The 25,918-nt window shown below is 47.5% G+C and overlaps 1 protein-coding gene across 4 annotated transcripts in view; it reads left to right on the top strand.

The window, feature by feature from the left end:
• The window catches only part of RABEP2 (rabaptin, RAB GTPase binding effector protein 2), a 418,606-nt gene that overhangs the window by 97,877 nt on the left and 294,811 nt on the right, over window positions 1–25,918 (top strand). For all 4 annotated transcript variants that reach the window (XM_078652313.1, XM_078652310.1, XM_078652312.1 and 1 more), the window contains one exon: window positions 24,957–25,114. In XM_078652313.1, the coding sequence (XP_078508439.1) occupies window positions 24,957–25,114 (158 nt within the window). The remainder of the gene's footprint in view (window positions 1–24,956; window positions 25,115–25,918) is intronic.

Below are 25,918 nucleotides of genomic sequence, written 5' to 3'. Positions count from 1 at the left end.
TATCTATGTAAAATGGTTTACTTTCTGGGGGTGAGACGTGAACAAAATGCGGGTTCAGAAACGTTCTATATTTGTGGCGCTGTTCTAGAATGACACTAATTAAATCGGTACCTAAACCTTTCCATTTATACTGGAGTAACTCGTTCAGAACATCATGTAACGGACCTGGATCAGAATGCTGACCCTCATACAGTGTAATGAGGTGCTGGATCATATACATACCCACCAGTCACTGCTCGGCTGGGGGCAGTTTCAGAAACATTTGTGCCACTATTTCGTCTGGAAAAGTGGTAGAATCAGTAATCCATCGGATTGCTGATCGGGCTAGTTCTTGTTCATGCATGGTACTAAGTTCACTATAACCGATTCGTGATTTCAGAATGTGATCGGTAGCTTGAAATACTTGTTCCAGAGAACCTTGTTCTGGTGCTGGAAGATGAAAGACTTTCTTGTGTTCTAGGCGTAAATGTCGGTCTGGAAATCTAGATTTACCTACATACGCTATTCTGGCGGGATTCTCGTCGTCTACCTCTTCAGTAGAAGAGTCGTTTTCTTTCTCGCTTACTTGTGCTTCTTTGCGTTTCTCGTGTAACCTTATTATTTCCTTATGTATTTTCTTGTACATACTCTCTATACTACTGAGTGTCTTGTGTCTACCCTCGGCTATATTATCACTCCACCTTGTCAGGACTTTCATTTCGGTCGGATCTTTAGTCGGATAATCTTGTTCCCTTATTAAACAATTGATTAGAAACTTTAATAACATGAGCTGGGTCTCAGCTTTCCTTAGAGACATGATTTCGCTAATACTTTCTGGATCGTCTCCTGTACGGATGAAACGATATATTCTGTCTAGATCTTCTTTCATATTCGGTAGGGTGTCCAAATACTCGGTCACCCGTCTTACGCGCAATGAATATATAACCATATTATCATCGCCTGGGACTGGATCATAACGGCATTCGGTAAGAGCTCGTCTGATATCTGCAACGGACTGATATTTGGGCGTACGCTGTAACGCACGTTCATGTAACTCGACTAATGTTGTACGTTTGTGTGGCGGCGGGGTACCAGGAGGACCTCCTCCCGCGGCCCCTAAACTGGAATCGTCGACTGATACTCTTCGTGCTGGCAGAGTGACCGAGGTAGCGGGAACTTGTACTATGGGCTGGACCGGGGGTACCGTAACAGGTGCTGTAACAGGTGCCCCGGTGGCTGGAAGAACAGGAACTACATTATTTACAGGAGCTGGCGGAACAGGATTCGCATATTCTGGGACTGTGTCGTCCAAATAGGACGAGAGAAAAATATCAGCTGCGGTCGGTTTGTGACGTAGCTTAATCGGAACTAATGGCGGCGGAAAATTACATGGTGCTTCCGGGGTTGCTTTCGGCAAGCCCTCGGCAAGAAGAGGATACATACCCTTAATGAGGGCATTTCTCTGTCTGTCTGACTGTTCGGCTTTAACTCGTTCACCTATTTCGATTAATTCCCTTTCTTGGGCTCTTTCTGAGGATTCTCTACTTAATTCTGACTTTCTGATTTCTTTTTCTGTCCTTTTATGAGATTCTTTGCGCCATAACTCGATGGCATCTTTCTGGGACTGTCTAGATTTCTTTTTCCATAATGCTTCTTCTACTCGCATGATGCACTCGGCATCCCACGTACCTGATACGGGCCATCTATACTTTTCCTCTAATTCCTTGGTGTATTCCACCCATAAATCTAGATATAATATGGCACTTATGCCATGCTTTTGATACATAAAATGACCTGGACTGTCCCTAGGCGGGACAGGAACTGCTTCCTCGAGCAGACCTTTTCTAGTTTTTAACTGACGTAATCTTGAGAACAGAGGCATGACTAGGCTGGAGTCTGGACACAATACAATACACAATGAACACAATAATAACTTGAAAACAGGTCATTCATACCACGACATTGAAAACACATGAAATAACATTTAAAATAACAGTTCGGACAGAATACTACCTGGAATACTGAAAACAGAATACATGAATTTCTCGAGAAACAGAACTTACTAGAATGACTAGATGCACTGCTAAAACAGTACGAAACTTACCGGTCTCATAAAGAGACACGTCAGGACCCGCATCCACCTAGGTGGACACTTCGTGTTGGATCTGTGTACCCAAACCCACGGACCAGAGACAAATTAATTGACCCTGTCTAGATACTACCCCAGCAACGGTACTCACCGGGCAGCAAGAACGGAAGGCCTCGGACTGGACTGGACTGCTACGACGACGGACGGACGAACTTCGGACTTCAGTTACAGGTGGGCCTCCGGATACCTCGGACCTCGGACTCTCGGCTTGGGCTCTGGTCGGGACTCGCCGCGTTCCTCCACCGCCTCGTCTGGACGCTGGACCGCAACCTCCGTCTCCTCCGTGGGCCTGAGGGATACTTGAAGCAGAAATATCTGCACGTGCACGGTATGGTTCCGTCACGGCTGCAGAGGATCAGGGGGCTTGCGTGGCTTCTCCGGCGCGTGGGGAAAGGGCAAGTCCCTATTCGGGCGCCATTATGTGGTAAATAAATAATTAATTACCTGATCTATTTTTGACTATAATCGATAAACGGTTAGCTCAATAAATAAGAGTCAAGATACGAGGTAGCTAGAGTATACAGGCTTTAATCAAGCATAAAAGGACTGGAACAGGACAGCCTGCATGGGAATGGGATGGCAGGGCCCGGCAGCTGCCGGGGCAGGATCTGGGAATGGCTAGCAAACTTTTAATAACAGTGCACAATATTTATAGTTAAACAAATACATTGTATTCAATACAGTAGGCGTAGCAGTTGGCGGAGTTTGTAGCAGTCGCGAAAGATAAGGGCAGAATGAGGTAACAAGAAGGCGTGTACAGGGCGTATACATAGACATGTGATGCAAACGTAACAGAATATGTCATAAAAGGGACGGAAACATGGAGGGGGCTACCTGAGCAGCTGGGACCTCTAACCTAGTGGTGCGCGCAAACTGACAATGACGTGTTACTAGGGAGAACTGGGGGGCTATGACTTCTGTGCTAGAAGAGGAGACGAAAGTCTGGAGTGTCAGAGCGACATGTACCTAAAGCCTATCTAGTATCTCGTGTTTAGGGAACATGTTGATAGAATCCAAAAGTTATCGGGGTAAAGGCTAACAGACACTAAGACTGGTGCATGCATAATCCTATATGTAGTGTGTGTGCGAGGAATATTCAATGAATATTAATACAGTATTTCTCTTACATGGAGACATAAAGGCTAGACCATGACGGAACTAATCATGCAATTCAGTAGCTTAGGAATGCAGAGAAGGAGGGCTGGACTGATAACTAGAATCATAACATACTCTTGGCAGACTAGGAGGCAGAGCCAGGCCGAGCCGGGCACTGCGAGGCATGAAAGTAAGCTAAGGGTCAGGGATACAGGTGGGAGCTGTATCGCTCCTCGGAGAGGGTTCAGGAAACAGGAGCTGAATCTGAGTCCGGGCCCTTTTGAGGCCTAGAAACGGGGATTTTTCAATGAATTAACGTGCACACTGTGAAACGTGGCAACGTAACTTTACATAGGCCTAATATTCGTTGTATTCACAAACTGGAAACTGGCATACTAGAGATGGACACAACTGTAATTGCGTTTTTAATCGATCAGAGGGGGATACATGCATATCGATCATGCACATATGACATAACATGGGGAACACGTAGGCACACAGAACATAGCAAAATTTACTTTTCCACACCATGCTTAGTCATTAACCCTCGCATGGAGAAAAAATATAAAGCTGCTCCCTCAGACCCGGCATATATTAAAGGTCCTGTACCACTAGACTCACTTGTAGTATCCAATGCACGCAAGAGAGCAAACTCACAAACATCAGGTGAAGCTCCACCACCAGATAAAGAGTCTAAGCTACTTGACGCATCAGGGAAAAGAACAGCGTCTCAAGCAGCAAACATGTGGCGTATCGCCAACACACAGGCATTATTAGCCAGATACGACAGGGCACATTATGACGAATTAGAATCATTAATGAGGCACCTCCCTGATAAGTACAAAGATAGAGCAAATGAACTTATCCAAGAGGGAATAAACATCACAAATACCTCCTATTCGGTGTGCACTGGATGCAGCAGATACTGCCTCTAGGGCAGTTTACACCAGCGTCCTATTACGTAGACACGCCTGGCTAAGCATATCAGGGTTCAAACCTGAAGTACAAACTGCCATTCTTAATCAACCCTTTGATGAGGGCCAACTATTCGGACCTAACGTAGATGTATCACTTGAAAAAATGAAAAAGGATACAGATACCGCCAAATCTATGGGAGCCCTGCAGTCGCAGGCTCCCAGACGTTCATTTCGTCGCTCATCCTATCGAGGTGCCACCAGGGGATACTCTTCGGACACAGCTTCTACCTCGTATAAAGCCCCTACACAGTCCACTTACAGCAAGGGCTATCAAAGGGGTGGTTACAGGGGTAACCATAAGAAAGGCAGAGGTAAAAATAACAACTCCCGCTCTGCCTCTACCCCTGCCCAATGACTCCCTTCCCCGTCCCATTCCACTCCTGTCGGGGGAAGACTTCAACAATACCTGCCAGCCTGGTAAAACATCACATCAGACAGGTGGGTGCTCAAAATAATTCAGTCAGGTTACTGTCTAGAACTAACATCCACCCCCCCCAAACATACCACCCAAGCAACGTCCAATGTGACAAGAACATTTAACACTACTCAGACAGGAAAATGCAATAGAAATGGTTCCAGAGCATCAGAAAAACAAAGGAGTATACTCACTATATTTCCTAATACCAAAGAAGGACGGCTCTTTAAGACCCATCCTAGACCTCAGGCCTCTAAACATTTACATACAGTCGGACCATTTTCACATGGTCACACTCCAACAAGTCCTTCCACTTCTGGTACTAAACGACTTCCTGGTCACCCTAGATCTCAAGAACGCCTACTTCCATATTCCCATCCACACAGCGCACAGAAAATATCTCAGATTTGTGCTAGACGGGCAGCACTACCAGTTCAAAGTGCTCCCATTCGGAGTCACAACAGCGCCAAGGGTGTTTACCAAATGCCTAGCAGTAGTAGCAGCACACTTAAGAAGACAACATATTCATGCCTTCCCATATCTAGACGACTGGCTCATAAAAGCCAGCTCATACAGCCAGTGTGTACAACGCACTCGCGCTACTATTCAACTGCTTCACGACTTGGGATTCACAGTAAATCACACCAAATCGCATCTGCACCCCTCGCACATACAACAGTATCTCGGCGCTACAATAAACACCCAACTAACACTAGTTTATCCCTCTCCATCCAGGATAACAAGTGTACAAACTCTCCTAACAAAATTCAAACGGCAACACTCGCTACCAGCTCAAGTGTTCATGCAGCTCATAGGAATGATGGCATCTTGCATATTTGTAGTACCTCACGCAAGACTGCAAATGCGTCCACTTCAAGAGTGCCTAGCACGCCAATGGAACCAGGCTCACGGTCAACTAACAGACCTAGTGTTGGTAGACGGTCGGACTCCTCGTTCTCTGCAATGGTGGAACACCAAAAACCTTTCCAAAGGGCGACCATTTCTAGAGTCAGTTCCGCAAATAGTCATGACAGCGGATGCATCACTCTCCGGCTGGGGAGCTCACATACTGCATCACACCATGCAAGGCAGGTGGACACCGCACCAGAAGTTACTCCACATCAATTAGTTGGAGTTGCTAGCTGTGTTTCTAGCCCTAAAAGCATTTCAAATGCAAGTGTCAGGCAAAGCTGTCCTAGTCCGCATAGACAATATGACAGCGATGTATTACATAAACAAACAAGGGGGAACACACTGTCTGCAGCTCTCTCAGCTAGCACTGCAGATATGGAGATGGGCTACACCGCTAAAGATCTTCCTGTTAGCCCAACACGTCCCAGGAGTACAAAACACTATGGCAGATCTGCTTAGTCGACAAACACAGCAGATCTACGAGTGGAAACTTCATCCGCAAGTTCTTCATCCGTTCTTTCAAATGTGGGGACAACCTCAGATAGACCTCTTTGCCACCCACGAAAACGCAAAATGCCCAAGCTTTGCCGCCAGATACCCACACCCATTGTCCAAAGGCAATGCGTTATGAATGAACTGGTCAAAAGTATTTGCGTACGCTTTTCCTCCTCTCCTACTACTTCTGTTAGTGGTACGCAAACTACAACAACATTCCCTGACGCTCATTCTAGTCGCTCCAACTTGGGCCAGACAACCGTGGTACACCACGCTGTTGCAGATGTCTGTAGTACCACACCAGAAATTAAACCTATCTCCACGCCTATTAACACAGAACCATGGAGAAATCAGACACCCGGACCCAGCCCAGCTCAACCTAGCGATCTGGCCCCTGAGGTCATAGAGCTTGGTTACCTCAACCTTCCTCCAGAATGCATGAACATTATTAAAGAAGCTAGACATCCCACTACTAGAGCATGTTATGCTGCTAAGTGGAAATGCTTTGTCATATACTGCCAAAACAACCAGATAAATCTCTTAGACGTGTCTATTCAACACATCATAGGATATCTATTACACCTTCAAAAGTGTAATTTAGCCTATATGTCTATCAGACTACACCTTGCTGCCATTGCAGCATACTTACAAAATAGACAACATCTATCTCTTTTTAGAATACCAGCTATAAAAGCTTTCATGGAAGGACTCCAAAGAATAATTCCTCCCAGAACGCCACTGGCACCAGTGTGGATCTTGAACATTGTTCTTACAAGATTAATGGGTCCTCCCTTTGAACCATTACATAAATGTGAATTGCAATTCCTAACCTTGAAAGTAGCTTTCCTAGTAGCAATTACTTCTCTCAGAAGGGTTAGTGAACAACAAGCATTTACTATTCAAGAACCTTTTTTGCAGATGCATCATAACAAAGTGGTTCTTGTACTAATCCTAAATTCCTTCCTAAAGTCATTTCACCATTCCATATAAATCAATCAGTTGAGCTGCCCGTATTTTTCTCGCAGCCTCAAACAGTCGCAGAGAGAGCTCTACACACCTTAGATTACAAAAGGGCATTACTGTACTACATCGAAAGGACACTAACTTTTCGTAAAATAAAACAACTTTTTGTGTCTTTTTCACCGCCACATAAAGGCAACCCCATATCAAAATCAGGGATCGCCAGATGGATTGTCAAATGCATACAAATATGTTAAAAGAAAGCCAAACGTACGTTAACAATTCCTCCAAAAGCCCATTCAACAAGAAGGATATTGGCTTCAATGGCATTCTTGGGAAACATTCCCCTAGATGACATATGCAGAGCAGCTACATGGCTTACACCGCACACATTCACAAAGCATTACTGTGTAGATGTGCACACTAAACAACAAGCCACTGTGGGCCAGGCTGTACTAAAAACTGTTTCAAACAACTGCAACAGATACTGGTGGTCTCCGCTCGGTGTGGGTACTGCTATACAATCTATGCATAATGTGTAATCTGCAGCTCATATGCCTCGAACGGAAAATGCTACTTATCAGTATGCATCTGTTCTTGACATGTAGAGCTGCAGAGTTGCACACGCCCACCCGCCTCCCCGGCTACCTTTATCTGTTCCAGTATTATCTTAATTAGATACAAATCACATGGACATTCACTACCTCTTGTACAGCTCCATCACTTCCTTTTTTTTATTTAAAAAATGTTGTATATAGTTTTATATAGTTTAATACCAGGTACAGCACACTATATTCAAAGCACATTTCCTAACTTAATACAATATATTGTTACAAAGAAAAAAAGAAAAACAAAATGGCACAATGTTTTAGTCACATTTTACGTTTTCTTTGTATTTCTACTACCAATAGTACCCTAAACTTTAGGCAGAAGAGACAAAATCATATGCTAGAGAAGAAAGAAAAAACAACTAAACCCTCATGTTTTAAATTAACCAGTACAACCATACTTATTGACAGGGCGTATTATTAGATATCCCTCTTTTCCACTGTGCGATGGGACTCCAGATATTGCTCCCCAGTATTCTGGCCCTGCGTCCTTTCTTGGCATAAATTGCCTTCTCCAGATTATAAGTAGCCAGCAACCTGGCAATCCCAGTTTGAAAAGTTGGGGGAGTCTTATCTAGCCACACCTGTGCTATACATATGCGATACACTGCTGTGGCGATAACGAGGAATTCTATAGCTTGGCCTTCTGTTTCTCCCGCCACCCCTAGGATTATTAATTCTGGCGACATGATAGTCTTAACCCTCAGCACTGTATCCATTATTTTTTCGATTGCCCTGAGAAGAGTGTATAATTGTGGACACCTAGCGAAGATGTGTATAATATATGCATCCTTTGAGTCGCATCGTGGACAAGTTGTCCCTGTCGTGCCCCCCCCAATGTGCTATTCTGGCTGGAGTATAGTACAGGGAGTAGAGTTTTATAATGTTGTGCCTGCAGGGTGGCGGAGCAGAGTATAGTGCGTCCCATGTCCAGAGAGTCCTGAAATCCCTCAAGGGAGGAGCCTAATTTCTCTACCCATTTAGCAGCATATTTGTCCCTGTCGTCTGTTTTAAGTGCATTCAATTCCGCGTATAACTGTCTAATTGAGCAATTTCCACTACTCTCTATGCTATCTAGTATTGGATTATGGGCAAATCCCAAAGGTCCCCCCTGTTTACCAGCAAAGAAGCTTCTCACCTGCAAATACTTAAAAAAAACTCCTACTGTTTAAATTAAACTCAGTTTGTAATTCCTGGAACTGGAGCATACCCCCCTGGACCCAGCAGGTCCCCAACGTTCCGTATGCCGCTGTTCTTCCAATCTAACATAACTGGATCTCTAAATATTTCCCCAGGTAGAGAGACATTTGTTGTCATGCGGGTGTACCTATTAAATCTGCCAAGCCCTACTCTTTTAGAGAATGCCGTCCAGATTTTGTACGCTGCTTGTAGAGTCTTAAACCTAGTATGTTTAAAGTAACTAAAATCAATAGTATTCACAAAACAGTTCTCTGCTTCTCTTCCCAAAAATGTGATATAAATGTTTTTACATGTAGACCTGCTCATCCTCTTCTCTTTCACCCCCTATTAGTCCCTGAAAGTATTGTAATGCCGCCGCTCAATAATATAGCCTGAGATCTGGAGCCCCCCCCCCCCTCCACCTCTTTCTCTTGTTTTATTTTAACATATTTATAGAGCGCACAGCTACTCAGATGAGTGTCCCGGCGCTAGCGAACAGAGCGGTTAGGGGGAAGCACGAGTACGGAGTAGAGCCCGAATCACTGCTGAAACAACCATGTCTTCAGTAGTTTCCTGAAGTGCAGAATATTAGGCGATTGTTATAGGAAGTTCATTCCAGAGGTGAGCGACCTGGACTTGGAAGGAGCGCCCACCCAAGCGGGCACGGTTGAATTTAGGCACACTCAGCCGATGTTGGTGAGATGATCTGAGGGCTCTACCAATTATGTAGTAGCTCACTCTTTTCCTAATATAGGTGGCCCCAAAACCATGAAGGGCCTTAAAGGCGATGGATAGGGCTTTAAACTTGATTCTGTGTCGAATGGGAAGCCAGTGCAGCTTCTTTAGGTGGGGTGAGATATGGACTCTGGGTCCCAGCATAAGGATGGCTCTTGCGGCCGTATTCTGCACGACCTGGAGTTTCCTGAGGAGGCATTCTGGTAGACCCAAATAGAGGGCATTAGCGTAGTCAAGCCTGGAGGTGATAAGGGCCTGGACCACGGTCCTTCTATGGGAGAGAGATAAAAGGGGAAGAAATCTCCGGACCATTTTCAGGGTTCCGTAGCAGGTGCCGACCACAGATCGAACTTGGGTCTTCATGTTCAATGCGTTGTCCAGTTTGACCCCTAAGTTTTTGGCTACTCCCACCGAAGTCTGCGGGGTGGAAATATCAGGTGGCCACCACTGTCTCCAGACATCCTGGTCCGAAACTCCTAAAAGAATAACTTTGGATTTAGCGGAGTTGCACTGAAGCTGATACCGTGCCCCCCACCCCGCATTCTCTCAGTCTCTGTAGGAGTCTCACATGGGGCACGGTGTCGAAAGCTGCAGATAGATCAAGCAGAATCAGAGCCGCTCTCCTGCCTGAGTCAAGGGTCATTTTAATGGATTCCGATATTTCGAGGACAGCTGATTCGGTGCTAAAGCCAGCTCGGAATCCTGATTGGCTCGCATGGGGACAGTTGTTTGACTCCATAAATTCGGTGGTAACAGAGTTCACATGGTTTTCAATGACCTTAGCAATAGCAGGCAGGAGTGAGATGGGTCTATAGTTAGACACTATTAGAGGATCTGCTGTAGACTTTTTTAACAGTGGCAGGATTTTGGTAGGGTAATGTGGCGATACGCCCTCCTCTTTTTCCCTTGTGCCCAGATAAATCTATTCAGTATCTTTTCTATTTTGTTAAACCAGGCATGCTAAAAAAAAACCAATGGGATCGCTCTAAATATATACAAGAATTTCGGCAATATAAGCATTTTGATGACATTAATGCGCCCCACAAGAGTTAGATGCAAACTGTGTATCCTTTCAAGGTCCTTCTTAACTTTGGTTAATAACGGCTCCATATTTATTTCTACTAGGCTATTCAGATCTGATGTTACCCTGATCCCTAAGTATACTGCAGCTGGGACCACCCTATCTTCCTGATACCCTGTAAATCTATTTTTAACTATTTGTGTTTTCCCTTTGTTTATTGTGTATCCTGAAATTACCCCAAACGTCGTCGCCTCCAATTCAATTTCCTCGATGGCCTTGCTTGGGACTGGAGTGATAATAGCCACATCGTCTGCATAAGCGAATGATTTATAGTCCATACCGTGCATACTGACTGGTGGGATATTGACGTTGCGTTCCAACCTCCGAATCAGAGGGTCCAAGTACAGGGCAAAAAGCAGCGGTGAGGAAGGGCAACCCTGCCTGGTCCCTCGCTTTATCTGCAGAGTGCCTGTGAACCCTTTGTTGATTTTTAGGTTGAAGCCTGCTAGCAGCGCATGCGCTGTAGCAGGCAAAGAGATATTGTCAGGAGGGGTTTTCAATACGGCATGAAGCCACGCCCCTTTTTTCCATTGGCAGGCCTCTGGAAACAGAGGCCTGCCATTGGAAAAAGCTCCTGTTTTGCAGATTTGTCTGCTCTGGATACCGCCTCTCGAGGACTCCATGACCTGCCTTACGGTATCATGACAATATTTCTTGAAATATCGCCTTGGCAACCATGAGGCAGGTCAGGGAGTCCCGAAGGGGCGGGATTCAGTATCCTGTTTCCGCCCCGTTTTTTTTTGTGTTTTTTTTTGCGTTTGTGCCGTCATTTCGTTGGGAGTCCTCGGAGATGGAGGTTGTGGGGGTGAGGCAGTGCTGGTCAGTAAACGGTGCTTGTTTACATTAGCATAACTTTGTAATACCCAAAAGAGCTATTTCCGTGAAAACATTACGCATCGGTCTAAATTTATTATTAAAACTCCGGAAACTGACAACATCTTTTAACAGTGACTGGGACGGGAAACACTCTCTTGTAGTAACGCATATAGTGAGTGCTGGGCCATTATGTCTTCAGCAGTCAAACTTGCCTGCACGGAACCGAGAGCATGTAGCCTAACAGATAGAGGGTCGACCTCAAAGCTGGAAAACCGGGCTCGAGTCACTGCAACTGCGATCAACATCTTGTGATTCTGGGCAAACACCCCGTGCCTAACAAAACTGAATGTGTTCATCGGTAACGAATTTGGTGCTCATGTAAAGCGCTCGGATACCCGATATCTTCTCGTCTAGTTCGCGCTACATATGCTACATAAAAAAAAAAAAAAGATTGAATTGCCCTAGCTGTTTGAACGGCGGGAGCCTACAAAGAAACCGATGCCCGTGACCGCCACCTGTGTATCACACCCTTCAGTTTTCCGTATGAGTAGCTGCATGAAATGCGTTTATTAGCCCCAGCGGATCCTCTGAACGTAGGTGAATTTTGCTAACGAGAAGGGCCCAGTAAACTACACACAGAAGGTTACCAAAGACAAAACGTGTTCACTACTCCTACCTGCTCTGCTAACGAGCACCACAATTACTTCGCAGCAGAGGCATAGGCAACCTCGGATGAGCTCAGTCCAGGGTGCAGGCAGTTAACTACTTTTGTGAGGTAAACTACTCGGTGTGCATTGAGTTGCAAGGCAGTAGCACGGTATCACCGCAGTAGGAACCAGCAATACTGAATGACCAGTTATTAGTATTATTGGCAGTGAGCAAGTAGTATACCTGATGGGTTTTCCCCCGTGACCCACTGCATCATTCCTTCTAAAGCCTGCTATTAAAAGGGAGAGCTCATTCAAAGGCAGCCATTTTAGCTAGCTGCACCAGCATCAAGGCCCGCCACGTACATGACTTAAGTGCACACGCAGCAGCGATATTCCTAACCTCTCTTGGCAGGTGCGCAACACCCATTGGGCTCACCGGGCTTCAGGCCCCCCTCCACCCCCCCCCCGTCGCCTGTGTCAGCCCGGGCAGAGACAGTTTCGCGGGCTGGCGACTGTCTGATTGCAGCCGCACAGAGTACTTCACAGGTCTTTCAAAGACCATTTATGTGTTAATGAGGCTATTGTAATGGTTTCACCCCTTCTTAGAGCCACCTGGCCTATCGCTGGTAGAATTAGCCCCCCCCCCCGAATTTTTTTTAACCCCCCCCCCCCCCCCAAGTTTGGCTCTAGTTGCCTGTCTGTCGCTTGGTACTTGCTGGAGTTGGTTTTGCAGAGCGCTACCTCAGTCAGAGGCACCAGCAGTTGCCGGAACAGAGTTATCTCTAATGCGATAAGGTGTCTGGTCTCCCCTGTCCTTGGCCCTCTGCGTTTAGGCTCTGTGCTGCCAAGCTCACCTCGCTTCCCCACTTTCTTGCAGGAGGGAATGGAGTGTTCAGGCCTGCCTCCACTTGTAGTAAGGCATCCATCATGTCTGAATTAACCCTTCTCCTCACTTCTCCTTCTGTGCCGATCTCCGCGCTCACCTCCTGTCTCCTCTCACTGCACGCTGCTTTGATGGGTTCCTTCCCCGTTCCTGCAGTCTGATCCGCGCGTTGCTTGGCAACCACGCAGTTAGCCTCCTCAAGGACGGCTCCTCCGCTGCCTGTACTGACGTCCGATCGAGCAGGGTGCATCGGCTGTGCTGACGCCGCATCTGAAGGGGAATCTGCCGGCCTGATGTTAAAGGCTTCTGTGAGGGTAGGCTGTCTCAGAATTGTATCTTTAGGTACCGCTCCTTCCTTGACGTTTCTTTGGGGTCGTTGTACTGGGGCACAGAGCACTTCTTCAGCCGTGTCGATAGCGTTGGCGCGCAGCTCCGTCTTTTTTTCCATCTTCTTCTGCTGGGACTTCGTCGCTGGGACTATTGGGACTACCGGCTTCCTAGTCGTGCCAGTGAGTCTCTGATTCTGTTCCTGAGCCGTAGTGTCTTTTCTGCTCATTTTCTCTGTCAGGCCTTTTGCTGTACTGGGGAGGGGGGGGGGGTGAGGCCTTTTCCTTTTCCTGTCTCTGCGAGCGTAGGGACATCACAAAGGCTGTCTTGAAGCTGGTGATGACCTGAATCAGGTTAATCAAACTCTATTTTAAAGTAGCGATGTCTGCTAAGATGTCGCTGTGTGCACACCGTCCGTTTAGCCACCTATCTGCTCCTCTGCTAGGTTTCCCTCGTCTTTTCGGGCCTCTGGGGGAACACAGCATGCTGAATCAAAGCTCCATCTATGTCTTAGTCAGGAGAGGGATTTAGGTGTGACTGCCCTCTACGACCCAGGCGCGGCCATCTTGCCTCAGCCTCGAGATCCTCCTCAGCTCCATCACTTCCTAATGGCGAAAAACAATCTGGGGATGGAGCCGATGCCTATGCGCAGTATCATCCAAAGTAGGAGTCACCTATCCTGTGACTTCCTAAGACTTTTCTACAACAAAACAAACTGCAAAGCAAACATCCGGGCCCAACACTAGGTGGCCATCTATGCATAGTGTGTAACTCTGCAGCTCTACATGCCAAGAACAGATGCATACTGGTAAGTAGCATTTTCCTTCCACATGGGCTCTGTGTGGTGGTGCACTCCCCTAAAGCCAGTTTCTCTATAATTCAAGGATCTCATGATTAAAACATCCTCTTGTTTGAATCCAAATGCATGTGTTTATTTTTAATAGGTAAGAGGAGTTCCTTTTAAGTTGAAGCCTTCCAGAGAGTTTCTGTCTAGTTTCTAAAGGTTTCTTGGGACATTCTGAAAACTGACCTAAGAATGCCCTCCGCCCATTGCTTACCATTGGCTTTGTGGTTTGTAACTCACATTTGCTTGCTTTCTGTATGCTGGCTTTGTTTTAAACTGTCCACTTTGTCTTTGTCCCTCCCATGTAACATAGCCTGTTTACTGTTTTTTTTCCATGAGTGCTCTCTTTCATTTAACAGGCCTTCAAATTTTGTTCTTATCTGGTCACATTTGCTGTGCATTCAAGGACTGAGATTAGATTTCATGCCCTGTCTTCGATGGAGCTTGGTGTTTACTTATCTTTCTCTGACTAAAAAGCAAGAGGATTTATCTGACAATCTGGCGGTGTGGAATAAAAGGCTTTTGTATAGCACACAACCGAGTTAAAATCTCTAAATTAACTGTGCAAATATTTCATAATATATAAGAATTAGGAAAGCACAAACAAAGCACTTTTGATGTAATTTTGAAGTGTCCTGTAAACAAATATTTTAATATGATGCAAATAAATCAATACCACCACGTGAGGCGGCAATCTCCACCCAGTTGCGTCCTATCTAGTTCACATATTTGCATGGGGTATACTATACCAGACTCAGACTCTGCAAAGCAGGACTGATTGCATCACCACATTGCCTCCGATGTCACACGGAGGATGGCACCTTCATACATACGATCTAGACATGCCCCGTTCTAGAACGTTTCCGGGGGGGGGGGAGGGCGCTGGCATATCTAGCATAGGTATTGGCATGGGAACTACCAAGATCTCCAAAACCTACTCTTACACTGCATGGATGGCATAGATGAAAACCAATATAAAAGACATCTCCTCTTCTTAGGCTTCACATTAGCAAAACGAGACATTGCTCGGCAATGGAAAGCAGAAAATACACCACGAGTATTGCTTTACAAAGTGGGCATGGACTACATAAGGGACTTGGAACTTCCAGTTTTCATTGCCCGAGGCTGCCCACAGAAGCATTCCAAAATTTGGACTAGGTGGGCCACCTTTAGACGCATTCCCATGGAGTTCAAGGTAACCGAAGGTCAATCAAATGGCAAGGTAACAATAAATGTGTGAGACTTGCAAATGTATTGCCTAATTAAAAGGCATGATTACCATGAAGCAAGACATAGATTGTTAATGCTATATAATATAGGGGACCGTAAGTATTCGGTTAATACCAGGGTTACAGTATACTGTTTTTTTGTGTTGTTCCTTAGACTGTTTAAGAGAAGATGGGGACTTGTGATGACCTTTGAGTCTATTTTAATTGGATGTGTATGTCATGTCGCTTGAACGCTCTGTACCTTTACAAAATCAATAATAAAAAAAGATCAATACCCTAGGTGATGCCATTTCCACACATTGTTTGCGCGTGGTATAGGTTTATCAGTAAAACTATATGTCTCTGCAAATGTCAGGCTAATTTCAACTGAAAATGTGTTGTCTGTAATGACAGTGCACTACCACACCATTCATGCTCCACTCAACGCCACTCCACTGTACAACACTCTATTGTTTGACGCTCTACTGCACTATATGCCACTCTACCCCCTCCTCTTTACACCACTCTGCACCACTCTACTCTATTCCAGGCTACACCACTTCTCTCTACGCCACTCCACTCTATACAACTACACTCTACGGCACACTGTTCCACTCTACGCCACTTCACTCTACTCCTCTTCACTCTACTCCTCAAAACAACACTCTTTGCCACTCCATGACACACCACTTTGACACTATATGCCACTTCAAGCTAGGCCAGTAAACTCTCTAAGCCACTCCAATCTACAATACTCTACGCCACTTCACTTTATGACACTACACTTTGCAACACTCTGTGCCACTCCACGCCACTTTACTCCAAGCTACGATACCACACTTTATACCACTCCACTTTGACACTCCACTCTACAACACTCCATCTATGCCACTCTTCGACACTCCACAGCACTCTACACCACACTGTGCCACTCTATGCTATTCCACTCTGCTACACTCCACCCCACTTTACTCTACTCTACTACACTCCACGCTATGCCACTCCACTCCATTCTACCTTGCTCCAGTCCAAGGCACTCCCCCTGCACCACTTCACTCTGACACTTTACTCCACTCTACGACACTTTACACCACTCTACGACACTTTATTCCACTCTACGTTATGCCACTCTGACACTCCACTCTACATCCTTTTACTCTACATCACCCCACTCTACAACACTCTGTCACTCTAACCCACTCCACGCCACTTAATTTTAGGCCTCCCTACTACACTCAAAGCCTCTCTACACTACAACTCCACTCCGCTCCACTGTGAAACTCTGTGCCACTCTACCCCATTCCACTGTATGCCACTCTACTCCAATGTGACATTTTGCTCTACTCTACGACTCTTTACTCCACTCTATAGAACAACACTTTACTTCCCTACCCTGCGCCCTTTTACTCCGCTCTACACCCCTCTGCTTTTTGCTCCTCTGCTCTACGCCACTCTACAACACTCTGCACCCCATCACTCTACAATACTTTACTTAACTCTATGCAACACCACTCCGCGCTACTCCAATTTACGACATCCTATTTCACGCCACCCTACTCTGCGACACTGTACTCCAATCTACACCCCTCCACTCTACAATATTCTACTCTACTCTTCTCTATGCCACCCCTCTCTACGTTCCCCCAGTCTACGCCTCTCCACTCTACAACATTCCACTCCACAACACTATGCCACTTCACTCTCCGTCGCCCTTCTCTACTTCACTCTTCTGCATGACACTCCATGACACTCTACAACCCTTCACTCTACGACCCTCCACTCTATGACTATCTACTGTACCACACTCCACACTATGTAATGCCAATCTATGCCACTCTACTCTACAACACCCTACTCAACTCAGTGCCACTTCACTCCACAACACTGTACTCCACTCTACGACACTGTACTTCCTCCATGCCACTCTTCCCCACTCTACTGCACTACGCCATCTACATCACTCTACAACACTCTGCCACTCCATTTTGCAACGCTCTACACCAAACCACTCTACTCCATCCTACACCACCCTGGTTCACTCTAAACATCTATACCACATTTTACTCTACTCAATATTCCATGACATGACACTTATGTCCACTCTTTGCCACTCCCCAACCCTACACTCCACTCTGTGACACTCCACTCGAACACTGCACACCACTCTCCTCCACCACACTAACTTTTAATCATGCTGAACAGCCATGCTGGTGTACAACATGGGTAAAACACATTGGCAAAACCAATTACTCTTGCATAGGTGAGATTTATTGGCTTTGTCAATGCTTGCTTTAGTTGCAAACACTCAAATGGGGCTTCAAATTGAATAGTTGTCTGATTTGTTCAAATTCATTATGGCCACCTGATTTAGGGTAAGCATTTTGGCACTTGATTCATCCTTCTCTTGTTCATCAGATTCACTCTTAAGGCTATAATGCATGCAATTAATCTTGTTTGAATAGTAGTCATGTAGGTGAGTCTGCTTCATGCTGGGGAAGACCCAGCAACTGCAGTGTTTTATCAGGACATAAGATGTGTGACAACGTTTGAAAGGGTGATTTCTACAATTTCATATGGGCTTTAAGTTTGAGTAGATTATTTTGATGTGTGTACCCTTCCATGCTTAATGTTTAAGCATTTAGCTTAAAGAATACTTCAGGGATTAGACTGGATGTACAAAAGATTTTGAAGGACAGAGCCGTCATGTCTGCTCTCCTTCCACTCAGGAATGTGAAGAGAGGGCATTGCTGCACTTCCTCTTTCATTTTTCTGCAGGCCTCCTGCAGCATGAATCTCCATTGGTGCAATAGTAATAAAGTCAAATTAAACCTACAAATGGTAATGAGTCTTTGGAACTCTTTAATCCTAGGTTTGAAGTGATGCCTGTTTACAATGAGAGTGGCAAGTGTGAGAAAGTGCCCTCTTTCTTGCATGATATACCCCTACTTTTTGCTGAATTGCTGATGTTCTTTGACTGAGTGTGGCCACATGTCAGCCCCTGGTAAATGGTACCACGGGTACCCAGGAATCTGTGACCAGAGAAGGCCTCTAAGGGCTGCAGCACTTATTGTGTCACCCTTAGAGGTCCTGTACCCTGACACTCACACACTGCCTTTGCAGGCTGCGTGTCTTGGTGCAGAACAACATGAAGATTTAACATGGCATACATGTGCCATGTCCACAAACCACTGCCCTGGCATACATCAGTCTTTCCTCTAGCTGGGTGCCCTATGCCAGTGGTGAGGGTAGAGGTACATGAGCCCTGTACCCCTACAGTGCCCAAGTCCATTCCTGGGCACTGTAAGTGCAGTTCTGCCATTAAGAGTATATGGTGCTGGGAGTGTATCACAAACTCCACAACACCATAATGGCTACCCTACTTTTTGCTGAATTGCTGATGCTCTTTGACTGAGTGTGTCCTGGGCTCCTGCTAATCAGGTACCCAGGGCCTGTGTTCCTTCCCTAAAACTGCATTGAAGCCTAAACCCAATTGGCATCTCTGGCCAAGTTTGGTATCAAACTTCTCAGCACATTAAACCCACACTGATGCCAGTGTGGGAGTTAATGTAAAATGCACAACAGAGGACATCTTAGAGATGCCCCCTGAAACTCAACCAACTCCTCGTGACCTGACTGAGTGGCTTCTTAGGCTGCCACCAAAAGACATGTTTCAGGACCCCTGGGTCGAGCGCTTGCTGCTCTCGGGGCCTGAAACAATGCACATCCGGGCAGGGTTCACGAAGGAGAAGCTTCAAAGGCCGCCTTTGTGAGTCTCTCCAGACCATTTTCTGCTTTCAGCAACTGGTCCCCACTGGTACTACCCCCACTTTGGGCGGTAGAGCCGGGTGGGAAAAACAAGTGAGGAAGAGAGGTGTGCCCACTTCTGGCAACTGCACCCCTCAGGTGGGGGAGGCGAGGTGAAGCATAACCTTGAGTCCCTGCCATCTTGCGGATGGTGGGACCCAGCCAACCAGGGACAGACTCCTGCCCCCTCCCACTGGAGAGTTGCAGAATAGGGGGTCTACCCACCCCAGGGAAGGGACCCATTGGTCCCTGCCTTCTACCTACCTGTAAAGCCCCTAAATCTAGTATTTAAGGGGCACCCTGAACCATGCTTCCTCAGATCCAGACAAGAAACAAGAAAGAAGATAAGGACTGAAGTGCCGTGCAGAGCTAACAAGAGGACGATGCCCACTGACTTGACCCCAGCCCTACCGGCCTGTCTCCCCCTCGAACCTGCTCCTGCGAAATCCCGGTGTGTCCTGCAGCCAGCAACCTCAAGAAACCCGGAGGACCTGCCTGCCTTCACTTCTAAAGACTGCATCTCCCGCGAGCACCGGAATTGTTCAAACTGCAGCCAGACCATATACTCTTAAGTGCATTATAACCTAGCGGTAAATGCTTACTTTGGAGTGGCTGCATGGAAACATGTCGTGTTTGGTGTCAAATACTTTAGAATCCTACCCCCCCCCCCCCGCCAGTCCGGGCGGCGGGGCTAGAATTCCACCCTTCTAAAGGGAGAAGACATGTGCACACTTACCTGACCGGTAATAGTTTAAAAGAGCCCCAGCATCACAAAATGGATGCTGCAGCGACAGACATGAGTCTGACCTCCTGCTGCTGGACGAAACTCCAGCAGGGGAGGCCTGGACAATAGGTTTCCTGTCACAGGGAGGTGTAATCACCTCCCAGACAGGCTTTAGTGTATTGGGGCTGGGTGGGTGCATTCATAGAATGCTTTTCAGACAGTGCTGGGGGCACACTTGGTGTCCCTGTGCATACCACAGTTCAAACCGGTTGCAAGGGGCACTCAGCCCCTGCTCTGGCGCGAAACTGGACAAAGGGAAAGGGGTGTAACCACCCCCTCCCTGGGTCCTCCCATCGGTGGGACCCTAGAGTAAGTCCAACCCCTAAACTTAGTTTAAGTATAGGAACCCGGTCCTTAGGACTTTGGATTGTACCTGGACGAAACTCTGCAACATATCTCCTGGAACTTCGACATTCTATTTCGACTAGAAGACCGAAGAATCTCCCTTGGGGTCAAGGAGTGACTCCTCTGCTCAAACAGGCACCAAAGAAGCATCTTGCTGGTCTGCATTTCCAAGGCTCCAGATGGATTTGCGACACAGGACCCAGACTTGCAGACTTCTCCGAAGCCGATACAAGATCCCAGCAAAGCTGAGACCCGCAGCCCTCACGAGTGACGTGGAACCCGAACCCCTGGACACCGTACACATTTGCTAGTGCATCGAATTCCCGACTTCCCCAAAGTTGAGCATTGGGCTACTCGTAGTCCAAGCCCCTAGCACCATCTGCACCGAAGATTGTGGGCCTACACTCCACAAGTGTTCTGTGGGCCTGTTTCTAGCATTTTTGCTCGAGGCCCCTTCGCGATCCCTGGTCCGTTGACTGGTGGGTCCCCACAAAAGTAAATCCTTTTGTTTCTTGGGATTCCCTGGTTGCTCCAGACGTGTCCTGACTCCCCTCCAAAGGGTGAGTACCTCAGACCTTGCTGGTCTGCTCCGGAGCCAATCTTTGCTTTCTGCGTTGGTTGCTGTTGTCAAGGCTTGATGGGTCCCATCCGGATCCGACGCCGCAGCACTCGACATCCTTCGTGGGACAGCTCGAATCCAGCCCCTGGTTGTCGTCGACGCCTCCTGGTCCTCGTGGCTGAAGAGTCAAGCTTTACCTTCTGCACCTGAAATCACCCAACATTGTTTGGCATCTTCTCATTGCCTTTCTGGTCACTGGCAAGTGACCCAGACTCTGTCTCCTCTGCTTTCAGGTTCTTCAGATCTCCGATCCACCCTTGGATCCATCCAGACACTTGGTCGCCTGCAGCACTTTTCCGCAGCTCGCCATAGAAAATGACGAAACCCGACACAAAAAGACCCCTATGCACCCGGCTTCCCTGGGTGAGGTAACTCAAGTACTCCGGTGCTCCCGTGGGTATTAACTCTAGAACTGCCTAGTTCTAAAGGGGTTTGCTTCTAGTCCACTTTTAAGTGTCCCTAATCTTTAAAATTCTAATTGCAACTTTCTCCATAGAAGTCAATGGTGATTTGCGGCTGTATTTAGACACTGCACGCGTCTCCTGTGGGTCTTCTGCGTCCCTTCCTTGGGTGGTTCCTGGTTGCCCCAGCGGTTCTACAGGGCCTAGGCCTTGTCTCTATGTCTATCGTGGTACTTATACCACTTTCTTAGTATATGGCTTGTGACGCCCCTATCGCTAATCATTAATTGTGCTAATTTGCTGTGTGCCAAATAAGTTTACTGTGTGTACTTTTGCCTCAATCCTCATAAAGAGACTAGAGGGATGTGTTTAGATTAAATACATATATTTTATATATATATACCTGGTGTGGTTCTCCTTTCATTTGGTCATTCACAAGATTATAGACTGGTAAAACAAGCTGCTTTACATTCCTTCAAGACTTAGCCTGAAGGCTGCTCGCCACAGCTACCACTAGGATAGCTTTCTATACAGGTTGTCTTTAAACCTACCATCAATGAGGGTCATTTGGACTGGTGCAAGGTGCCCACTAGAATAGTGGACAGCATATGCCAGGCCAACTTCTCACACTTCCCTTCGGCCTTACCAGTACCCCTCAGGTGTTCACGAAAGTGATCGCGGTGGTCGCAGCTCACTTGCTCAGGTCAGGGGTGTCAGTCTTCCCCTACCTCGACGACTGGTTGTTGAAGACGGGCTCTCCCCAGGCAGTCGTCCACCACCTTCAGACTACGGCTGATCTCCTGCATTTGCTGGGGTTCTCCATTGACGTGCCAAAGTCGCACCTGAGTCCCTCTTAGAAGCTCTCCTTCATCGAAGCGGTTCTGGATTCAACGCAGTTTCGGGTTTATCCTCCCGAGCAGCGAGTCTGGGGTATTCAGGCTGTGATTCCGATCTTTCAGCCTCTATCCCGCGTTTCAGTCAGGATGGCCCTCCGGCTCCTGGCCCTGATGGCCTCCTGCATCCTGCTAGTGCAACATGCCAGATGGCATATGTGGGCTTTGCAGTGGGACCTGAAGTTCCAGTGGGCGCAGCATCAGGGCAACCTGTCCGATCACGTCCAAATCTCGGAGGGCACTGCACGACAATTGCAATGGTGGCTCACAAGTCGCGATTGGGGTCAATAACAGATCCCTCTCCCTTCCCCAACCGGAGCACACAGTGGTGACGGATGCGTCCCTCCTGGGATGGCGAGGCCACTTGGGAGAGGCGGAGATCAGAGGCCTCTGGCCTCCGGCTGAGTCCCGGCTCCAGATCAATCTTTTGGAGCTTCGGGCGATCCATCTTGTACTGAAGGCATTCCTTCCCTCTGTCCGGGGAAGTGTAGTGCAGGTGTCACGAACAACACCACCGCCATGTGGTATTGCAACAAACAGGGAGGGTGGGGTCCTGGACCCTATGTCAGGAAGCTCTGCGCCTCTGGACATGGCTGGAACATCAAGGCATTACCTTGGTGGTTCAACTCCTGGCAGGTTCTCTGACCGCCAGGGCGGACAAAGTCAGCCGCCGGTGCTTGATGGATCACGAATGGCGTCTGAACTTGGATGTGGTGCAAGGTCTCTGTCAGCAGTGGGGAGAACCTTGGTTAGATCTATTCGCCACCAAAGAGCACGCTCAATGTCATCAGTTCTGCGCGTTGGAATTGCCACTCGCTCAGCGAAGCTTTTCGTCACAAGTGGAGTTGCGGTCTATTGTACGCCTTGCCGCCTATACCACTTCTGCCCAGAGTGCTGAAGAAGATTCGGCGCGACCGGGCCCAAGTCATTCTTGTGGCTCCAGATTGGGCATGAAGATACTGGTATCCCGAGCTACTCAACATGGCGATCAATCTCCACACGAACCTGTCCAGCCTCCACCTCCATGCGTGGAGATTGAGCGGCAACAGTTGACAGCTTTCGATCTTCCTCTCGAAGTCTGTGATGTCATTCTGGCAGCCAGGCTTCCCTCCACGAAAGCGGTATACACCTGCAGGTGGAACAAGTTTGTGGCATGGTGCACAGCTAAGTCTGTGGATCCCCTTTCTGCCCCTCTTTCCAACGTTCTTCTTTTCCGTCTTTCCTTGGCCCAGCAGGGCTCTGATTTGGGCACTATCAAAGTTTATCTTTCTGCCATCTCCGCCTTTCTTCGGTTTCCTGATCAGCCTTCTCTTTTTAAGTCCCCGGTTGTTAACCGTTTTCTGAAAGGCATTACGCACACATTTCCTCCTGTACCGTTCATTATGCCTCAATGGGACTTAAACCTTGTCTTGACGTTTCTGATGTGCGCTCCCTTCGAGCCCCTTCATAACAGTCCTTTGAGTCTTCTTACTGTCATGACGGCTTTCCTGGTAGCTCTCACCTCTGCCAGAAGAGTGAGTGAGCTCCAGGCCCTTTCTTCCAAACCTCCTTTCCTTTCTGTTCATCCGGACAAGGTGGTTTTGAGGACCCGTCCTTCTTTCTTGCCAAAGGTTGTCACGCCCTTTCACATTGGGCAGACTATCACTTTGCCCACATTCTTATTGCCTCCGCATCCTTCGAAAGAGGCAGAAAGTCTCCACCGTCTGGACACAAAACGTGCGCTCTTGTTCTATCTGTAGCGCACTCAACAGTTCCGGGTGGATGACCAACTCTTTGTTGGCTACGTGGGCGCCAAAAAAGGTCGGGCCGTGCACAAACGGACCATCTCTCGGTGGGTCGTTCTCTGCATCAAGGCCTGTTACTCTTGGCTAAGAAGGAGCCTCCTGTGGGGTTGCATGCCCAATCCACCAGGGCAACGGCAGCCACTACTGCCTTGGGACGTGGCGTTCCCTTGCAGGACATTTGTCAGGCAGCTACATGGGCCTCGCTGCACACGTTTACCAAGAATTACTGCCTTGACAGTCAAGTCCGGAGAGACGTCTTCTTTGGTCGTTCTGTGCTCTGTGACTTTCTGGTGTAATCTTGTTCGCAGGCCCACCACCGGGGATGGTATTGCTGGGGTATCTATTCTAAGGTACGGAATCTATCACTAACGTGTCTCTTTCAGATGCACAAGTTGCTACTGTGTACTGTACTATGTAAGAGACATTAGTTAGTGATAGATTCCTTACCGCCCCACCCATCCTCCCCGTTCTGCGAACTGATTTCTAGGGTTAAGGACATCCCTTTCAGGGCCCTAGTTTCTTGGCACCAGTGGTCAGTTTTTGGCATGGCTCTGCGTTTCTGGCGTGGAAAGTCATGTGCAGAGCTGACGTCAGCGCGCATGGGTGGTGCCTAAGTAGTCTCCGTGACGTCATCTCGCACATACGATGCCAGCGACAGACGTGGAGCCGCACGATGCCACCTACTGCAGCGCAGAGGTACTGCTAGCAAAGCTTTCCGGATCCAGTTTGACGCCTGGGGATATTCTAAGGTAAGGAATCTATTACTAACTAATGTCTTTTACAGAAAAAAGCACAATCAGCACCACGTTTTGGATCAGACACCCCACGGTACTCGATCAATAACTTCTTTCAAGTTTATGTAATAGTAATTGATCTACATTTAATCATCTCCCTCAATGCTTTAGCAATAACTCAGCAAAACATATTGGTGTTATTGGATGAAAGCCTACCAAAGGAAATTTGCTTTTGCATATGTCAGTTAACATCTCTCCATTTATCTCTCCCTATTTCAGAATCTATCAGCACATACGAGGCACGAATCCAATTGCTAGAGCAACAGCAGACCGAGCATCTTCAGTACCGTGAGCTGAAGGAGCATGAACTCTTTCAGTTGGAGAAATACCGTGGCCCTCCATTACCCCAGGACACCCTGGAAAAGGAAATGGAGAAAGTGAGTTCCTGCAGACAATATATCCTTTTTCCTAAAAATTGTATGTAATTGCATTCATGGACGGACTCTGTAGTGTACATAATAACCATTCATAGCTTATACCAGTTCGATTGAATGCTCCAAATTACCATTCTAATCATAGTTCCTGAATGCAAATGTATATTAGGTGGCATGTGAAGTACAATGTGTTTAGAGCAAACAGGTGATCATATATTAACATTTTTAGGTCTCGCACCTGGCGACGCAGCGCGAAGCGCTGTCGCCAGCGTGACCTATTGTCGCTGACTTGCCTCTCAAGGAAGACAGGAGATGGGCACGCGCAGACGGACTGGAAATGGGAACGCACGCGTGAACACACACGTACAGTCCCGCGATGTTCCCATCTCCTGTCCCCCTTCCGTTTAGCAAGCCATGCAATGTTCAACCCCACTCACCAGGTGACTGCGCTGCTCTGCGGCTGGCTTTTCATTTCTCCCACTGGACTTCTGTCTGCCGGGTGGGCTCCTTCACTCCGGCTGCAACACGCGCGGCTCCCTCAGCTCACGGGAGCCCCGGACACTTCTTGCCGCCCGCTCCATGCCCCACCCATGTCCCTGGCAAGCAGCACGCATGCTCAGTTCGCGCTTTCACTTTCCAGGTTACTTGTACTTTGCGACTCCGGCTCTCATCTGTCATCTTGAGTAATTTGTCCCCTATCGTCCATTTCCGCCTTTGGAGCGGCGCAGAGCGTTTCCAGCAGCCGGGCACAGCCAGGACTACCAGCCGAGCCAAAAGTGAAAACAGATAAAGGGAAACTCTGTGGCA

This window comes from Lissotriton helveticus, chromosome 7, assembly GCF_964261635.1.
Source record: "Lissotriton helveticus chromosome 7, aLisHel1.1, whole genome shotgun sequence".
Lineage (NCBI taxonomy): Eukaryota > Metazoa > Chordata > Amphibia > Caudata > Salamandridae > Lissotriton > Lissotriton helveticus.
The sequence above is the reverse complement of the archived record's forward strand: the minus strand, read 5'-3'. Positions and strand labels throughout refer to the sequence as shown.